The sequence below is a fragment of the Narcine bancroftii genome, chromosome 2, assembly GCF_036971445.1.
Source record: "Narcine bancroftii isolate sNarBan1 chromosome 2, sNarBan1.hap1, whole genome shotgun sequence".
Taxonomy (NCBI): domain Eukaryota; kingdom Metazoa; phylum Chordata; class Chondrichthyes; order Torpediniformes; family Narcinidae; genus Narcine; species Narcine bancroftii.
In genome coordinates this window covers 19,886,367-19,901,520 of record NC_091470.1, presented here as the reverse complement: position 1 = coordinate 19,901,520, position 15,154 = coordinate 19,886,367, and the positions used below count along the sequence as shown (strand labels likewise).

The following is a 15,154-nucleotide window of genomic DNA, read 5'->3' as shown; positions in this document are numbered from 1 at the left end:
AGGGAATTTTTAATTAACAAACCTTGCCAACAAGAGCAGGAATATTCATGGAATTTGTTGCAAATCCCATCCCAAAAGCCATGGCTGCTTCAACTCCCAAGAATCGGGCCACCAATTTTTCTAGCTCTTCGTGTTTGTTGAGGTTGCCTGTCAACAGAATTGATCATGTTGAGAACACAAAATTCATACCCTCCATTGTCTACAATGTGTTCCATCCTGTAATCATGGCTGTTCCTTTGGTATAACTTCAAACAAGTACAATTAAGATACTAAGCATATGAAAAGCTGGTTTCTTCCAAAAGTCATGCACTAGGTCGATATTTCAACAGAGTAGCAAAACTGGAGTATAGTCAAGCAAGGCAAGGATGGAAAGGTTATGTGATTTATTGCCTAGATTTAATTTATGAAAATTTTCCTCTGTTTAAAACAAAAACAGGAAATATTGTTCCTCGAATGCATTTACCAGACGTAGAGCCAACTTGACGAGGATTCACAGCTCTTTAATTATCAACTGCCAATGAACATGGTCCAAAAACATGATTTAAATGCACCATTAAACTGCCAGATGAAAAATTACAGTGGACCTATGTGGTTCAATTGCCTTATATGTCTCTTCCCGGGTGAGGACCTCATCCAGCTCTAGCCTTAGGGGCTGTTGAGGGAGCTGGAGCAGGGCGGAATCTTGGACTGAGGGGTTGGCACTGAAAAGAGATTGGAAGTGTTCTGACCATCGGTTGAGGATGGAGATCTTGTCGCTGAGGAGGACTTTGCCGTCTGAGCTGTGCAGCGGGCTTTGGACTTGGGGTGAGGGGCCGTACACAGCCTTTAGAGCCTCATAAAAACCCCTGAAGTCGCCAATGTCCGCGCTGATATATGGAGGGGTAAATGTCCACGTCAGCTGCAGGCTCGTTTGTGGCTGACAAGTCCGATGCGGGACAGGCAGACACGGTTGCAGGGGAAAATTTGTTGGTTAGGGTTGGGTGTTGGGTTTTTCCTCCTTTGTCTTTTGTCAGTGAGGTGGGCTCTGTGGTCTTCTTCAAAGGAGGTTGCTGCCCGCCGAACTGTGAGGCGCCAAGATGCACGGTTTGAGGCGAGATCAGCCCACTGGCGGTGGTTAATGTGGCAGGCACCAAGAGATTTCTTTAGCCAGTCCTTGTACCTCTTCTTTGTTGCACCTCTGACACGATGGCCAGTGGAGAGCTCGCCATATAACACGATCTTGGGAAGGCAATGGTCCTCCATTCTGGAGACATGACCTACCCAGCGCAGTTGGATCTTCAACAGCGTGGATTCGATGCTATCAGCCTCTGCCATCTCGAGTACTTCGATGTTAGGGATGAAGTCGCTCCAATGAATGTTGAGGATGGAGCGGAGACAACGCTGGTGGAAGCGTTCTATGAGCCGGTAGAGGACCCATGATTCGGAGCCGAACAGGAGTGTGGGTATGACAACGGCTCTGTATACTCTAATCTTTGTGAGGTTTTTCAGTTGGTTGTATTTCCAGACTCTTTTGTGTAGTCTTCCAAAGGCTCTATTTGCCTTGGCGAGTCTGTTGTCTATCTCGTTGGTAGGCGGACCTATGTACATGCTGGGAAATTACCCATACATTTGTCCCTTTGGGTCTCTGCATTGCTTTGTCTTGTATTAAAAAATTCTTCAAACAAAAGCACACTAATTTCACCAAAAAGGCAACCCGTTATTTTGATCTGTTCACAGCACAAACATTTGCTTAGAAAAAGGTCACCAGCTAAATCAGTCCATTTATCCAGCACGTGACTTTCCCAATTACTGTGAGCCTGCACCATAATCCCCAATAATATTTCTAAGGAGATGAGAACTCTGCTTTTAATTCCTGAATAACATTCCACAGGTATCCAACCCTTTACTGCTCTTCAAACAGAATTTTTTTTTTTGCGTTTAATCTCATTTTTCGCCCTGCTAAAAAGCTTAAATAGAACATGGAAACAAAGTCTTCTGTCCATCAAGTCTTCAATGATGATCAACCACCCATTTTACAGTAATTGGGCAGTAGGATTAGTGCAACACTGTTCCAGTGTCAGTGATCAGGACATGGGTTTGAATCCTGTGCTAAGGAGTTTTTACATTCTCTCCGAGGGCTCCAGATTTCTCCTCTCGATTGAAAGGTACTGGGGGTTGTCGGTAAATTGTGGGCCAAAATGGCCTGTTACCGTGCTGTATGTCTAAATTTAAAATTAATAAATTCTACATTAATTCCATTTTAGAGTCAGTGTTATGGTATGGAACAGGCCCTTCAGTCTAGCTTGTCAATGCAGACCAGTTGGAATTCTGGTCTAGTCTCTCTTGCCTGTATTTGGCCCATATCTTTCTGACCCCATCTGTACAAATATATTTTCAACAAAACTGTGCCTGTTTCTACAGGGAGGTTACTATCATAATGGGGTTTCTGAGAGAGTGTAATGTCTTATCAGGTTTTTCCATGCAAGCTCCCTCCATTTCTGTGAACTGGTATACTTCCATTGATACCTCCATATTATTTTCCATTCTTACTCAGATCTAGTTATCCTCCTTCCTTTTCCCATTTTGTTTTATTGTATGAAGTTGAGTGTGTTTTAAGATTTGACAGAGCTTTATATACACTTGAAATGATTTTACCACTATAATCTGAAATAGATGCTATTCTAAACAGTTCTATCAAACATGCACTTGCCTTAGTTATATTTTTAACTCTCCAATTAACATACTGCTGATGTCCTTTTATCGCTGCTCAATCGAGAGTGTGCTGGCCTACTGCATTCCAATGTGGTTTTCCAGCTGCTCGACAACAGACAAAAGGGACCTTCAGAGGGTCATCAGTGAGGCCTAGATTATCGGCTGTTCACTGCCATCTTTGGATAATTTATATGGATGTCGCTGCCTCAGTAGGCAGCCAAAATCCTGAAGGACCCTTACCACCCTGGTCATCATCCGTTTGAACTGCTGCTCTCCAGTAGACGTTTTAGGTCCATTAAATCACAGACCGTCTTAAAAGTTTTAACCTCAGTTATACATGAAATGAATACTGCCATTGTTTGATGTATGTGTGCACCGTCAGGATGTGCACTAATTTTCATGGTACTTGTGCAAGGTTACGTCTGTACTGTAATGCCACATTTGCAAATACCAATAAAAGTCTTGTTTTTCTACTAAGCGTTTCTCTAAGCATTTCAACACGGAATAGTTTTCCTTCTTTCATTATATTACAAAGAACTGCTATTAGCTATCCAGTAGTTAAATCTAGCATCCAATTTATTTGGCATGAAATCCAAGTCATACGTACACCATTTAAGAATTACAATATCTCCCCCTAGTTTATATTCTTTTATAGTAGTTTTCCATATTTTAAAGAGTCCATTTCACCCATGGGTTATCAATACTATGTATCTTTGTAGGTTGTTATCAGCCAAAATTGCCTGTATGGGATGGAAAGTATCTTTTACTCAATATTTTTTCATTGGGGATCACATGATGGGTTACACCAGGATATCGCAGCTCTCAACCTTGCTGCAAAAAAAAAAAAAAAAAAATGTAGGCCCCATCCTCCTTTTACCTTGGCAAATTACAATACTTTGAGACAAATTCAAGGCCTTTCACCTTGCCATATATATCTTGATAACATTTTATCCCATTCATTAAATTGATTTTGGTTAATCTCTACTGGTAGCATCTAAAAAGATACAATAGCCTGGTCAATATATTCATTTTAATGTATTCAATCCTTGAACTGAGATTAAAAAGAGGAATTAGGTTCCATCTTGTATATAAAAAAAATTAAGAAAGCTATTATAGATAAATAATTGTATTCTAATAACCTTTCCAGAATGATGCCCAAATACATAACAGACTGTCTGCCATGCCCAGAGATATCTACTTTATTTCTCTTGGTGGGGCTATAGTTATACGAGAGTAATTAGGTTTTATCTACGTTAATCTTTTGTCCTGATAATTGACCATATTATTCAAAAAATTGCATCAATTCAGGTAAAGAGTATGTTGGTTGCCTGAAATGTATCAAAATGTCATCTGCGTAACAGGCCAATTTATGCTCTGTCCTTTTTTTGTTGAATATTATATTTTTTCCATAAATTTCATCAAAATTTTCCATTTTCAAAATATAAAAATATATATGTACATAACTTTCTTTTTTCTTACAAAACACCCCTTCCCTCCCTCCATCTTCCCAGTATAAATGTGTACACCATCAGAGCTTATAATTGGGTTAAAAAAGAAAATCTTCGTTGGGGAGGTCACATTTTTATACTAGGACCTTTTTATACTTGGGCTCCTATGTAGTCCAGATACGATTGCTATATTTTTTTTAAGATTGTATGAGATTTTTTTCCCCACATTGGAATACAACTATTCAACTCGGTCTTCCATCATGCTATCTGTAAAGGGGAGTTGGACATCCAATAATCATAACAAATTTTTTGCCACAGCTAAAGCTAGTTTAGCAAATGATGTTTGGAATGTAGTTAGTTTATTACTTAGTTTAATAAATTTGCCCAAAAGATAAAGCTCCAGGTCAACCATGAAGGCCACATACACCACAAAGTCTTATACAATTTTATGTTCATCTTGAGCAACTTTAAAACCCTTAATTATAGACTCTACCAGAGGTTCAATAGCTAAAATAAATAATGCAGGTGATAGGTGACACCCGTCTACTCAATGTACTCAAGGGAAAAAAATAGATGACATTTGGTTATTAGTTATAATTTTAGTTTGTGGCTTATGATAGAGTTTTTAAATCCAATTTATGAATTTTCTGCCTACACCAAATTTTTCCAATGTTTTATAAGAGAAAGACCATTCTAGTCAGTCAAATGCCTTTTCTGCATCTTAAGAAAATGTTATGTTTGGATTCCACTTTGATTTTGCCATGTGTATTATATTGAATAATCTAGACTATTTGAAGAATTACTTCCTTTAACAAAATCCCACCTGATCGTATGTATTAATTTTGGTAAATACTCACCCAATCTATTAGCTAGGGCCATTGCTATAATTTTATAGCTTGCATACAGAAGTGATTTCGGTCTGTATGATGAGGCTTTTAGTGTGTCTCTACCCTTCTTCAGTAGCACTGTAATTATAGCAGTTGAAAAGGTTTCTGGGAGGGGTTGGTTTTCCACCGCCTGGTCTAACACATCCATCAAAAGAGGCATCAACAAATCTTTAAATTGTCTATAGAATTCAGGACGGAACCCACCCTCCCCTGACGAATTATTAACTTGTAAAGTTCCTAAAGCTTTCTCTATTTCTTTCCTTGAAAAAGGTGCATCTAAATCATCTCTTTCCTCTCTCTTCTAATTTAGGAAGTGCAACATTTGTTAAAAATTCTTCCATTTCATTTTCATCTCCTACTAATTCTGATTTATATAGTTTAATATAGTATTGTCTAAACATGGTATCAGTTTCTGTTTCTATTGCATCTTTCATTCTGGATGACTCCTCTGCTTTTAACTGCAGAGATAACAATGTGTGCTTGTTCTAGTTCATAATATTTTTACTTAGTTTTTAGTACCACTTTTTCTGTTCTATATGTTTGTAGTGTATTACAGTACAACTCCGATTATCTGAAATGGTCGGAGCAGGCATATTTTGGAAAACTTTTTTTGGGTGAAGTAGTCATTAAAAAAACAGCCCAGTAGCAAATCACTTGTAAAGATGTTTCAACAGCAACAAGGGAAGGCTTTTAAGGATTAAAATAATGATTTATTCTCACCAAAAAATGCTGGCTGCCGCTGATCACAGACACCTCCTTACCGATGTACCCACTGCCACCGGCAGCCCGCCTTACCCGCTGGTTTGTTTCAGATGGCCTCATTTATCAGAAATTTTTTTAAAATTTCAGATATTTGAGGATTTCAGAGAATCGGAGTTGTACTGTATGTTGTAACTTTTTATTCTCTAACATTCTACATTTTTGTGTTCCTGATATTCTTTTTCCCATTTTGTTATATCCTTCTCCTTCTAATTCTCTCACATAGTCTCTTTTAAGATTTTTAGCATAAGAAGTAATTTGTCCCCTCAAGTAAGCTTTAAGTGTATCCCTGTGACAGATCATGTTATACTTTATATTGTATATAGTGCACCAAAGAAGAGGTACAAGGATTGCTTAAAGAAATCTCTTGGTGCCTGCCACATTGACCACCGCCAGTGGGCTGATATCACCTCCAACCGTGCATCTTGGCGCCTCACAGTTCGGCGGGCAGCAACCTCCTTTGAAGAAGACCGCAGAGCCCACCTCACTGACAAAAGACAAAGGAGGAAAAACCCAACCTCAACCAACCAATTTTCCCTTACAACCGCTGCAACCGTGCCTGCCTGTCCCGCATCAGACTTGTCAGTCACCAACGAGCCTGCAGCAGACGTGGACATACCCCTCCATAAATCTTCGTCCGAGAAGCCAAGCCAAAGAAAATAAGAAATATAGATATGTTTTATAGGAGATAAATTGTGGCAGTTTTTTTTTTTAAGTGTAGGTCACATTCAAACACTTCAAAACAGATCTCATTTAAAATGCCAGAGCTCTGCTAAAGCCAGACAGTCCAGGTGCCTTTGCAAAAACTTTGAAGGATGTCTATAAGGACTTCACAAGTAGGTGTTAATTGGACATGCTGTGGAGTAATGGATTATTGTTTTGGAAAGCAACAGATGAACGAACTCAGAAGATTAGGTCCAGAGCTGCAGTCTGCTAAGAGGGTCATGTGGTTTTCTCTGAGTGGGCGGAGGGGGGGTGGGAGAGGGGGAGAACTCAGTTCAACAGCAGGGACTGGAACGTGACAAGCTGGCAAGCTTGTGGAAAAACCCCATTTTGAAGACTGGTTTGAGTGTTTAGTTCAGCCTGGTCAAAGCCCTTATGGTCCATACAAGAGTTGACAGCTAGCTACTTAATGTTTCACTTGAAATAAGGGAAAGAAAGAGGTTATCATCTGGAAATCCCTGATGGGGCAAGTTTCTTTGGCAAGACACTGAAGTGGCTGATCTGAAGTAATCAGTTGTGGATGTCCAGCGTACAACAAATCTCTCCCTGAAAACTGACTAGAACCTTCCTGAGCAGTAACCATTTACCTTTCAAGCACCAAAGCCTGGTGAAATTCATAAATATTAAATTCTGTGCACAGTATAAGAATTGCCTGCAACCAGAAAACTTGGAGGAGTGAGAAGTGAGATTCGACTGTGAATGAAAGAACTTTTCTGAACTTGTATACACATTACATACACGTGCATTTAGAATTAGAAGGGGGTTAAGTTAAGTTAATAGAGATAAGTTAAAGTTTGATCCTGTTTTTATGTTTAAAGATAATTAAAAGTAATTTTTGTTTAAGTAACCATTTGTTGTTGTGTTTTGGTGTCCTCTTGGCTCATAGCAACCCCATATTAGAAAACTATTGTCAGTAGAAGGAAGATTGTTTTCTCAAAATATTTCTATCTGTCTCTTAATAAATTCACAAAAAATCCTTCTTTAGTAATGTAGCATTAAGACACCATCTATACATACTTTCTTGCTTTTCCATTGTCGTAATAGTTAACATTAACAGCGAGTTGTCTGATAAGAGACTTGCCAAATACTTTATTTTTACCATTCTATTTTGTAACTGAGGAGACATTAAAAATTGGTCAATCTTTATATGTGAATCATGTACTCTTGAAATGAATGAATAGTCTCTTTCAAAGGGGTTGAGCTGTCTCCATATATCAATTAAATTTAAATCCTTCATAAATTATAACGTCATTTTTTCCCTTGTTATTCTCGCCGATTTGTCCAATATTGGATTGCAACAAAAATGGAAATCTCTTCCAATCAATACATTTTTTCTTCACACTGTGGTTTTTAAAAAAGATATCCTTCATAAAGACCATCACCATAGTTTGCGGCGTAATTCATAAACATCCATGATTCTGCATAAATTATTTTACAATGTGCCATTACAAATCTTCCAGCTTGATCCATTAATGTGTCTTCTATTATTATTGGTATATTTTTATTAATTAAATTCACTACACCTCTTGCTTTTGATCCAAATGAAGATGATACTACTTGCCCCACCCATCCTCTAATTTTGCATGTTCCAATTTGGTTAGATGGGTTTCTTGTATCTGGCTTTAATTTATTTCTAGGTATGCCAAGACCCATTTTATCTTCATTTCCGATTAATTCCATTAACATTAAAATTAATAAATTTCAATGTTCTATCCGTATTCTTCTTTAAAACAATATTTTTTAAACAATAAAATCTGAGTCTTTAAATTGTAAAGTGATCCTTCCCCTTGAAGAAAAACACAAAATGTCCCTGCCCCGATAGTGATGTATACGTAGAGCCATGAAAGCCTGCAGAATCTCTCGATGAAGAAGAACCCCTTCCTTTAGTGCCATTTTTTTTTGTTACTCCTTTCCAGGTGCTATTCTCTCCCTTTGATCGGAGTCTTTACCCTGCTACCATTTTTCCCAGATTTTTTTTCCCTTTACTGAGGTTTCCATGAACACTTCTGCACCTTTTAAACAACAAATACAAGATAGTTTATCAAAAGTAAAAAAATACAACTTTTACTAGTTCCATTATAAATATTTTCACAATCTTCTCCCTTGGCAATCTCAATTTTCTATTTTACAAACTTTGCAGAAAATCTTCCACCTTGTTCTTGGTCTTGAAAAATCACAGGTTCCCTTCTGCTACTTCGACCCTCAAAGTCCCAGTGTACATCACTGAATATTTCAAATTTTTAAACATGTAATTGTCTTTTCACATCTTCAAATTCTTTTCTTTGATTAATTAAGGTCGGTCTAAAGCCTTGAAAAAAAAAAAGAGTACCTCTTTCATGATCAACCTTGGGCAGGTCGTTATTCTGTTTCGAGTAATCACATGCTCCTCCCAGAATTATCTCCCATTCTCAGTCGCTTAAAAGTCTCATCAGAGCTGGTCTTGGTCTCTGGTCACCGGATCTTCTGGGTCCAAGTGTTCGGTGAGCTCTCTCGATATGCAGTTTTTCTCCAAGTTTGTCTTCTCCCAACCCTGTGGGATCCATTTTTGAGAAAAGTTCACCAGGTCTCTTTCCTCAATTCCTTCCTTTAGTCCAATAATTCAGACATTGCTCCGGTGACTGAAGTTCTCCTTATGACTGTTCTGAAGGGGGTGAGGTCTGTGTTCTGAAAATTCAAGTCTCTTCCTGATATTCTTCTCTCTCCCTCCTCCCGTCCCCTGCTTTCTCAATTCCGTCACTATTTCCCAAATTGAGCAGGATCACCGGTCAGACAGGTTTTCCCTCGGTTTGACCAGGTTGACGGACAACCCTCTGTCCTTCATGTCTGCAGTCGCTTCTTTCACTGTCTGATACAGCCACATCCCGTCTTCATAAAACACTCACAGTTCAGTAGGGTACAGAGTCTGAAAGTTAATCTTTCTTTGCTTTAATACTCACTTTGCTTCAGAATATTCTTTACGTTTCTGCAGGACCTCGGGGTGGGGGGTAATCTTGATCAAAATATATTAATTTCCCATTGAAAAATACCTTCTTTCCTCAGGACCTGCTTTGGTTTTGTTCCTAAGAAGCTGATTACTATTAAACGAGCCTGCAGCTGACGTGGACATCACCCCTCCATAAATCTTCGTCCGCAAAGCCAAACCAAAGAAGAATCTTCCCTACCTCCAAAAGGCCTTGGGACGAGCACACAATGTGTTCTCTCAGGAAATCTCCAGCGTGTCCCATAGTAACTTTTCTACAAACTCCACCATGGACAGCCCCTCTGGGAACATTATATATCTTAATATTCTTCTGTCATGACCTTCCTTCTTGATTGAGCAGTTTATTTTCTTGTTGATTTAATACAGTTATCATCTTACTTAGTATCAGTTCCACATTTTGACTTGATTTTCTACCTTTTCAAATCATATCTCTACCACCTCATTTTCTATTAGCATTGGTGAGCTCTGACTTGATAACATTCAGTTGCTGTTTTATGTCTTTTTGATATTCCCTTTATATCTCTCCCAGAAATTTTTTAGATTTGTGGCTTCGCCTAAACAAGGCCCAATGTCAGCCCCGTTATCACTTGCCCATGTAGGAAAATTGTTCGTTGTACCCACCTCGAACACAGGCTCATCAGCGACTTTTTTTCCTCCATTTCTTTTCCTCATTTTTGCCTCCTTTATCAGTTCATATATTTTAGAGAAATCTTGTATTTGGCAGATTTACGAGGCATAATTGATTTTCCGGACAAGGTGTTATTTTATGCTTCCATTCTGAACGATGATCACTGCAACCTTTCAATAATTTTTAATATTCTGAGGTCATAATATTTAGACAGCCTATAACTACTGCTATCTTCATTCTGCATTTGCCTTTAAGTACTTAAGATACTAAATGGATAGAACTTCAAGTGCTACAAATGTGTAGTAGTTAAGTTACTGGATTAATAGTCAGAATTCAGGGCCATTCATCCACGGACAAGTTAAAATTGAATCATGGTAGCTGAAGAATTTAAAAGATCTGGAATTTAACGTACTGGGCCCAGTAACAGAAAAAAAAATAATTTGATTCATTAATGTCCTCCAGGGAAGATGTCATCCTTACCGGAATTAGTCAACCATCTCAGACTCACCCAAGTGAGTCAACCAGGACTCTTATCCGCCACACCTCCAAGGGCAAAAAGGATGTGGATGATTTTATTGGCCAGCAGAATTGTGTGTGTAGAATCTATTGTCCCTTCTTTATTCATTGTATAATTAATAGTGATATATTTAATTTTTTTTGTTTTTATTACATAAAACCAGGTTAAAGGCTGTATGGATTTATGGAACATCACAACTCACCAATCTCTTGGCGCGTGCTACAAATGCCAACTCCATACTCGTTAGTTGCTTTGGTTGCTGCATCGGCACAGAAGCCACTGCGTTCAGCAAAGCCCAAGTAATTATATGAACCCATGTTGAGGACATCCTTGATGATTGTGCCAGTAAACCTATTTAATACATGCACATTCATTACTGATAAGAAATGTAAGTCTCTTCAAAATGTTCAGGAGTGATAAACTTATTCCATGCAAGTAACTTTACAATAAAAATAATGCAAAATAATTTTGAGTGAAGAGTTTCATAAATTGGTATATTTCAATGGCCGATGTTTTGCACCAATTTTGTGATTCTGGGTCCAAAGTTAAATCAACAGCAGTATTATATATAGCAGTAAAACTTCTCCAGGTACTTTTGTAAGAGGACAGATTAAATCTGACCTTCACAAATTGTTTTTCAAGCAGAGGAAGCAGTAGTGTGCTTTTGACAGGGAATTCCAGAACTATGTTAGAGAATTCAATGTTGTAGCATATTGATGAACTCAAGTTTTAGCTTTTTGCACGTTGATGAAATGGAAAAATGAACTCTCACTGACTCATGCACAGTGGCTGCAGGATGTAATGTCATATGTAAAGCTTAGAGAAAGTTAGGTATAGTATTAAAGATATTTTTTAAAATTTAGTTTGACAAGGTATGGGGCCCATTTATTAACTATTATCATAATTGCCAGTTTTAATGGATTTGGGCTGATCCATTTTTCTACAGGTTGTGACCTGATCCATCTTTATATTTTTCTTGTCACCTTGATTTGGGGGAAGGTGGGAGGGTAAGATTAGTTTTAGTTTTAAGTTTTTTTTCTCCTTTTAGATAAGTGGATTTGTTGGGTTAATTATAATTATCCTGTATAATGTCATTTTTTTGATAGGTGATTTATTGCATGGCATACTGTGTATCTGTTTTAATTTTATGTTGTGTATGTTATTATTTTGCCTTGCTTTTTAATATTTTGTATATGGATTGTTAAATTAACAAAAAAAATTGAAAAAAAAAAAGGAATGTATCCCAGTTTTACTGTTTGCCACTATGATATAGTGTTCCTATTAAGTGTCTGCATGCTTCTCAAAACTTAAAGGACCCCACCATCAAATTCTTTAGTAGGTAAGCAGCAGCATCAATTCATCACCATCAAACAAAATTAGTAAAATGTGGGGTGAATGACTCACTTGAAGGTCCAGTTATAGTCATCGGAAACCCTCTCCATTATATCAAACTTTGCTCCAGGAACACTGTAGATGGGTCGATTCCAGTTGTCTCGAATTCTCATGTACAGATTTCTGGTGTAGAAATTTTCGAAGTCTTGATACAAAGGTACAAAATCCTGCAGAGGAAGAATTTCGGATTATTTCAAGGGTAGCTCTTTCGCTGTTTTACAGTCCAGAATTAAAACAATTCTAATGGTGCCAAAAATCACCCTTCACAATTTAAAATATTTCACAAATGCAAGTTACATGCTGCATGAAATCAAGGTCCAAATAATAGTAGTGTTCACTTGGCTGTTAGAGAACATGCAAGAGATGTTTAGACAAACAGGCTTTTACACCTATTAACTGAATAATTGAGCTTCAAATAGATTTAAATTTAATTCCTTATAAACATTCCTTGAAACATTCTGCATTCTGATTAATTTGTATCAACTTTGACCACTAGCAATTGGAAAGGAACCTAGAACCGCTGTCCATCATACAAAAGACCCAACTATTCATAATAAATAATTAAATAACTACCTTGAAATTTAGGATTTCGGAAGAAACGCGCATCATTCTAGTCATGTGACAGCAATCATTTCAGAATTCTATTCTGGTGGAATCTCTCATTTATTGTTTCTTCAAGTTGAAATTTTTCATGTTTATCACATCAAATGGTGCAAGGTTTGAGGTGATCCAGGAACCTTCTCACCAAGAAATTACAAAGCCAACATGCAATACTTGAACAGATTCCAAAGCATTCATTCTGTCTTTAGCTCATCTATACTGTAATTTGGTTATGGCAACTTCAATGTCACTGACCATAAATATGCCATGCAATGCAAAAACAATCCTATGAAGTTTCTCCCATTTAAAAAGTGGAAACATAACAAATGGGAGTAAAGTAGGGTAATGACTCTGAACCCACCATTCATTTAATATCATGGTTGACCCCACCTTAATTCCATATCTCTACTCTTTCCCAACTGCTCTTCTTGCCTCAGACAGCACCTTGTTTCATTTTAATTTTTTAAGCCATTAATACAGAATTTCACTTGTTTTTAACAAAATTAAGAAATTTCTCCTCACTCCTACAGTCTTAGACTGGTCTAACATTCTGGATTTCCCCCAGCCAGAGCAAATATTGTCCCAAAATTTTGTTTAACCTAGTCAGTATTTTGTACATTTGAAGGATATTCCCTCATTCTTCTGAATTCTAGTGAATACAGGCTAACCTCTCCCTTTTGGAGCAGTGCTACCACCCAGGGTACCAGTTTGCTGAACTGTTGTGGTACTCCTGCAATAGCAAATATATCCTTTCTTAGGCGAGGCCAAAACTAAACAATATTGTGTGTCCTCTCAAAGTCTATGATAATTGTATTAAAACGTCATTGCACCTGAAGTCAAAGTCTCTTGCACTGAGTGCCAAAATGCTATTTATTTTGACTGCTTACATGATTGTTTCTGAACAACCAAGAGTTGTAATTGATCATTAGTTTCTAATGGTCTTAATAGAGCACTTGAGAGATAGTAGCTAATACCAAAGTAGACCAAGACACCTTCATCACAAAATATGCATATAAAATAGAATAACAAACACACTTATTCATGTGTAATGCCAAAACATGGCAATTTTCTGCAAATTAGAAACAACACATCTATTTTAAGCAGATTGCATAGTATGTATTTTCTGGCATATGAAAATACAAACTCTGTGGGAGCCAAGGATCTGGTATTCAAAAGTAAATTTATAAAAAGCAAAACGCTGACATTTAATGACCAAACTGTTAAAATCCAGCCGGTTCTCCAATACCTTTCCTTCCTTCAAAGAATGTCTTTCTTGCTATCCAGTCTAGAATCATTTGAAATGCCACCATGTAATCAGTTTGGTTGAAATCCACTGAATAAATGGAGTCAAATGTTATTGAAGTTCAACCAAATTCTCAGTCGCTAAGTTAGCGACCTGATGCCGCGCTAGACAGATGTTCCACGAACAGCAACTTTTGCATTCAGATGAGAATGATTCAGAGGATCAAAGTGAACAGTATAGAATATCTTGAAACTGAGATGTGAAATTTGTAAAACAAGACATTAGTCAAATTTATAGCAAACCACCTAAAAATGCAAAGGATTCGTCAGGTAGTATCATTGTCAACTTTTATCAGTTACTTGCTCCCAGAAGACCTGTAATATTCTGCTTTTCATAAGGTGCTCAGTGGTCTGCCACATACATAAAGAAATGGCATCAATTTGCTTTGGGGCAGTAATGAAAGGACAGTTGGAAATGAAATGAACAGTACAAGAATTCCCTCTATGCCTCAGAATAGCATCTCCAAAGTACAGAAATAACCAGGGATAGTCATGACTTAAAGGTTAATAATAGAGGGCATTGTAGCTTTTTTTCATCCCTGACTTCACCCAGCATACAGTATGAAGAGAGCAAGCATCATGAACCAATGGAGAGAACATTTCAGGTAAAAGATCAAGTTCATTAGTTAAATGAGCTTGTTTCTCTCCTTACAAAATTATCAAATATTCCTAGCATTTTGTTTTTCTTTCAAATTTCCAGCATATGCAACATTGCACTTTTGAATTCATGCAGTTATAAACAGATCTGATATTGATATTATAGTTTTCCCACAACTCAAACGAAAGAACAGGAATTGTCAAAAATCAGATTTTGGCATTATAATCAAAATCAAATATGCTACAGACTTTAAAATTTGGGACATTACTCCATTACTTAAAGTTAACTGACAATAGACAAATTGGTGAAAGGCAAAATAGCATTGTGAAGAAACATATCAGCGTCTGTTTCCTCAGGAGTTTGTAGAGGTTTTGCACAACATCGGAAACCCTGGCAAATTTCTAAGGATGTGTGGTGGAAAGTGTATTGACCAGCTGCATCACGGTCTGGTATGGGGACACCAATAAACCCCCATCAACCTGAGCGAAAAGCCCTGCAAAAGGTAGTGAACACAGCCCAGGATATCACGGGTAAAAACTCTCCCCACCTCTGAGAACACCTACAGGGAACAGTGCCGTTAGAGAGCAGCAGCAATCATCAAGGATCCACACCATACCTGATGATAGCAG

At 37.6% G+C, this 15,154-nt stretch overlaps 1 protein-coding gene across 1 annotated transcript in view; it reads right to left on the bottom strand.

Moving 5' to 3' along the window:
- The window catches only part of sptlc2a (serine palmitoyltransferase, long chain base subunit 2a), a 160,177-nt gene that overhangs the window by 99,256 nt on the left and 45,767 nt on the right, over positions 1-15,154 (bottom strand). The window contains exons 4-6 of the mRNA XM_069915467.1: positions 12,038-12,192; positions 10,836-10,984; positions 23-147 (exon numbers count right to left, since the gene is read on the bottom strand). Of these exons, the coding sequence (XP_069771568.1) occupies positions 23-147; positions 10,836-10,984; positions 12,038-12,192 (429 nt within the window). The remainder of the gene's footprint in view (positions 1-22; positions 148-10,835; positions 10,985-12,037; positions 12,193-15,154) is intronic.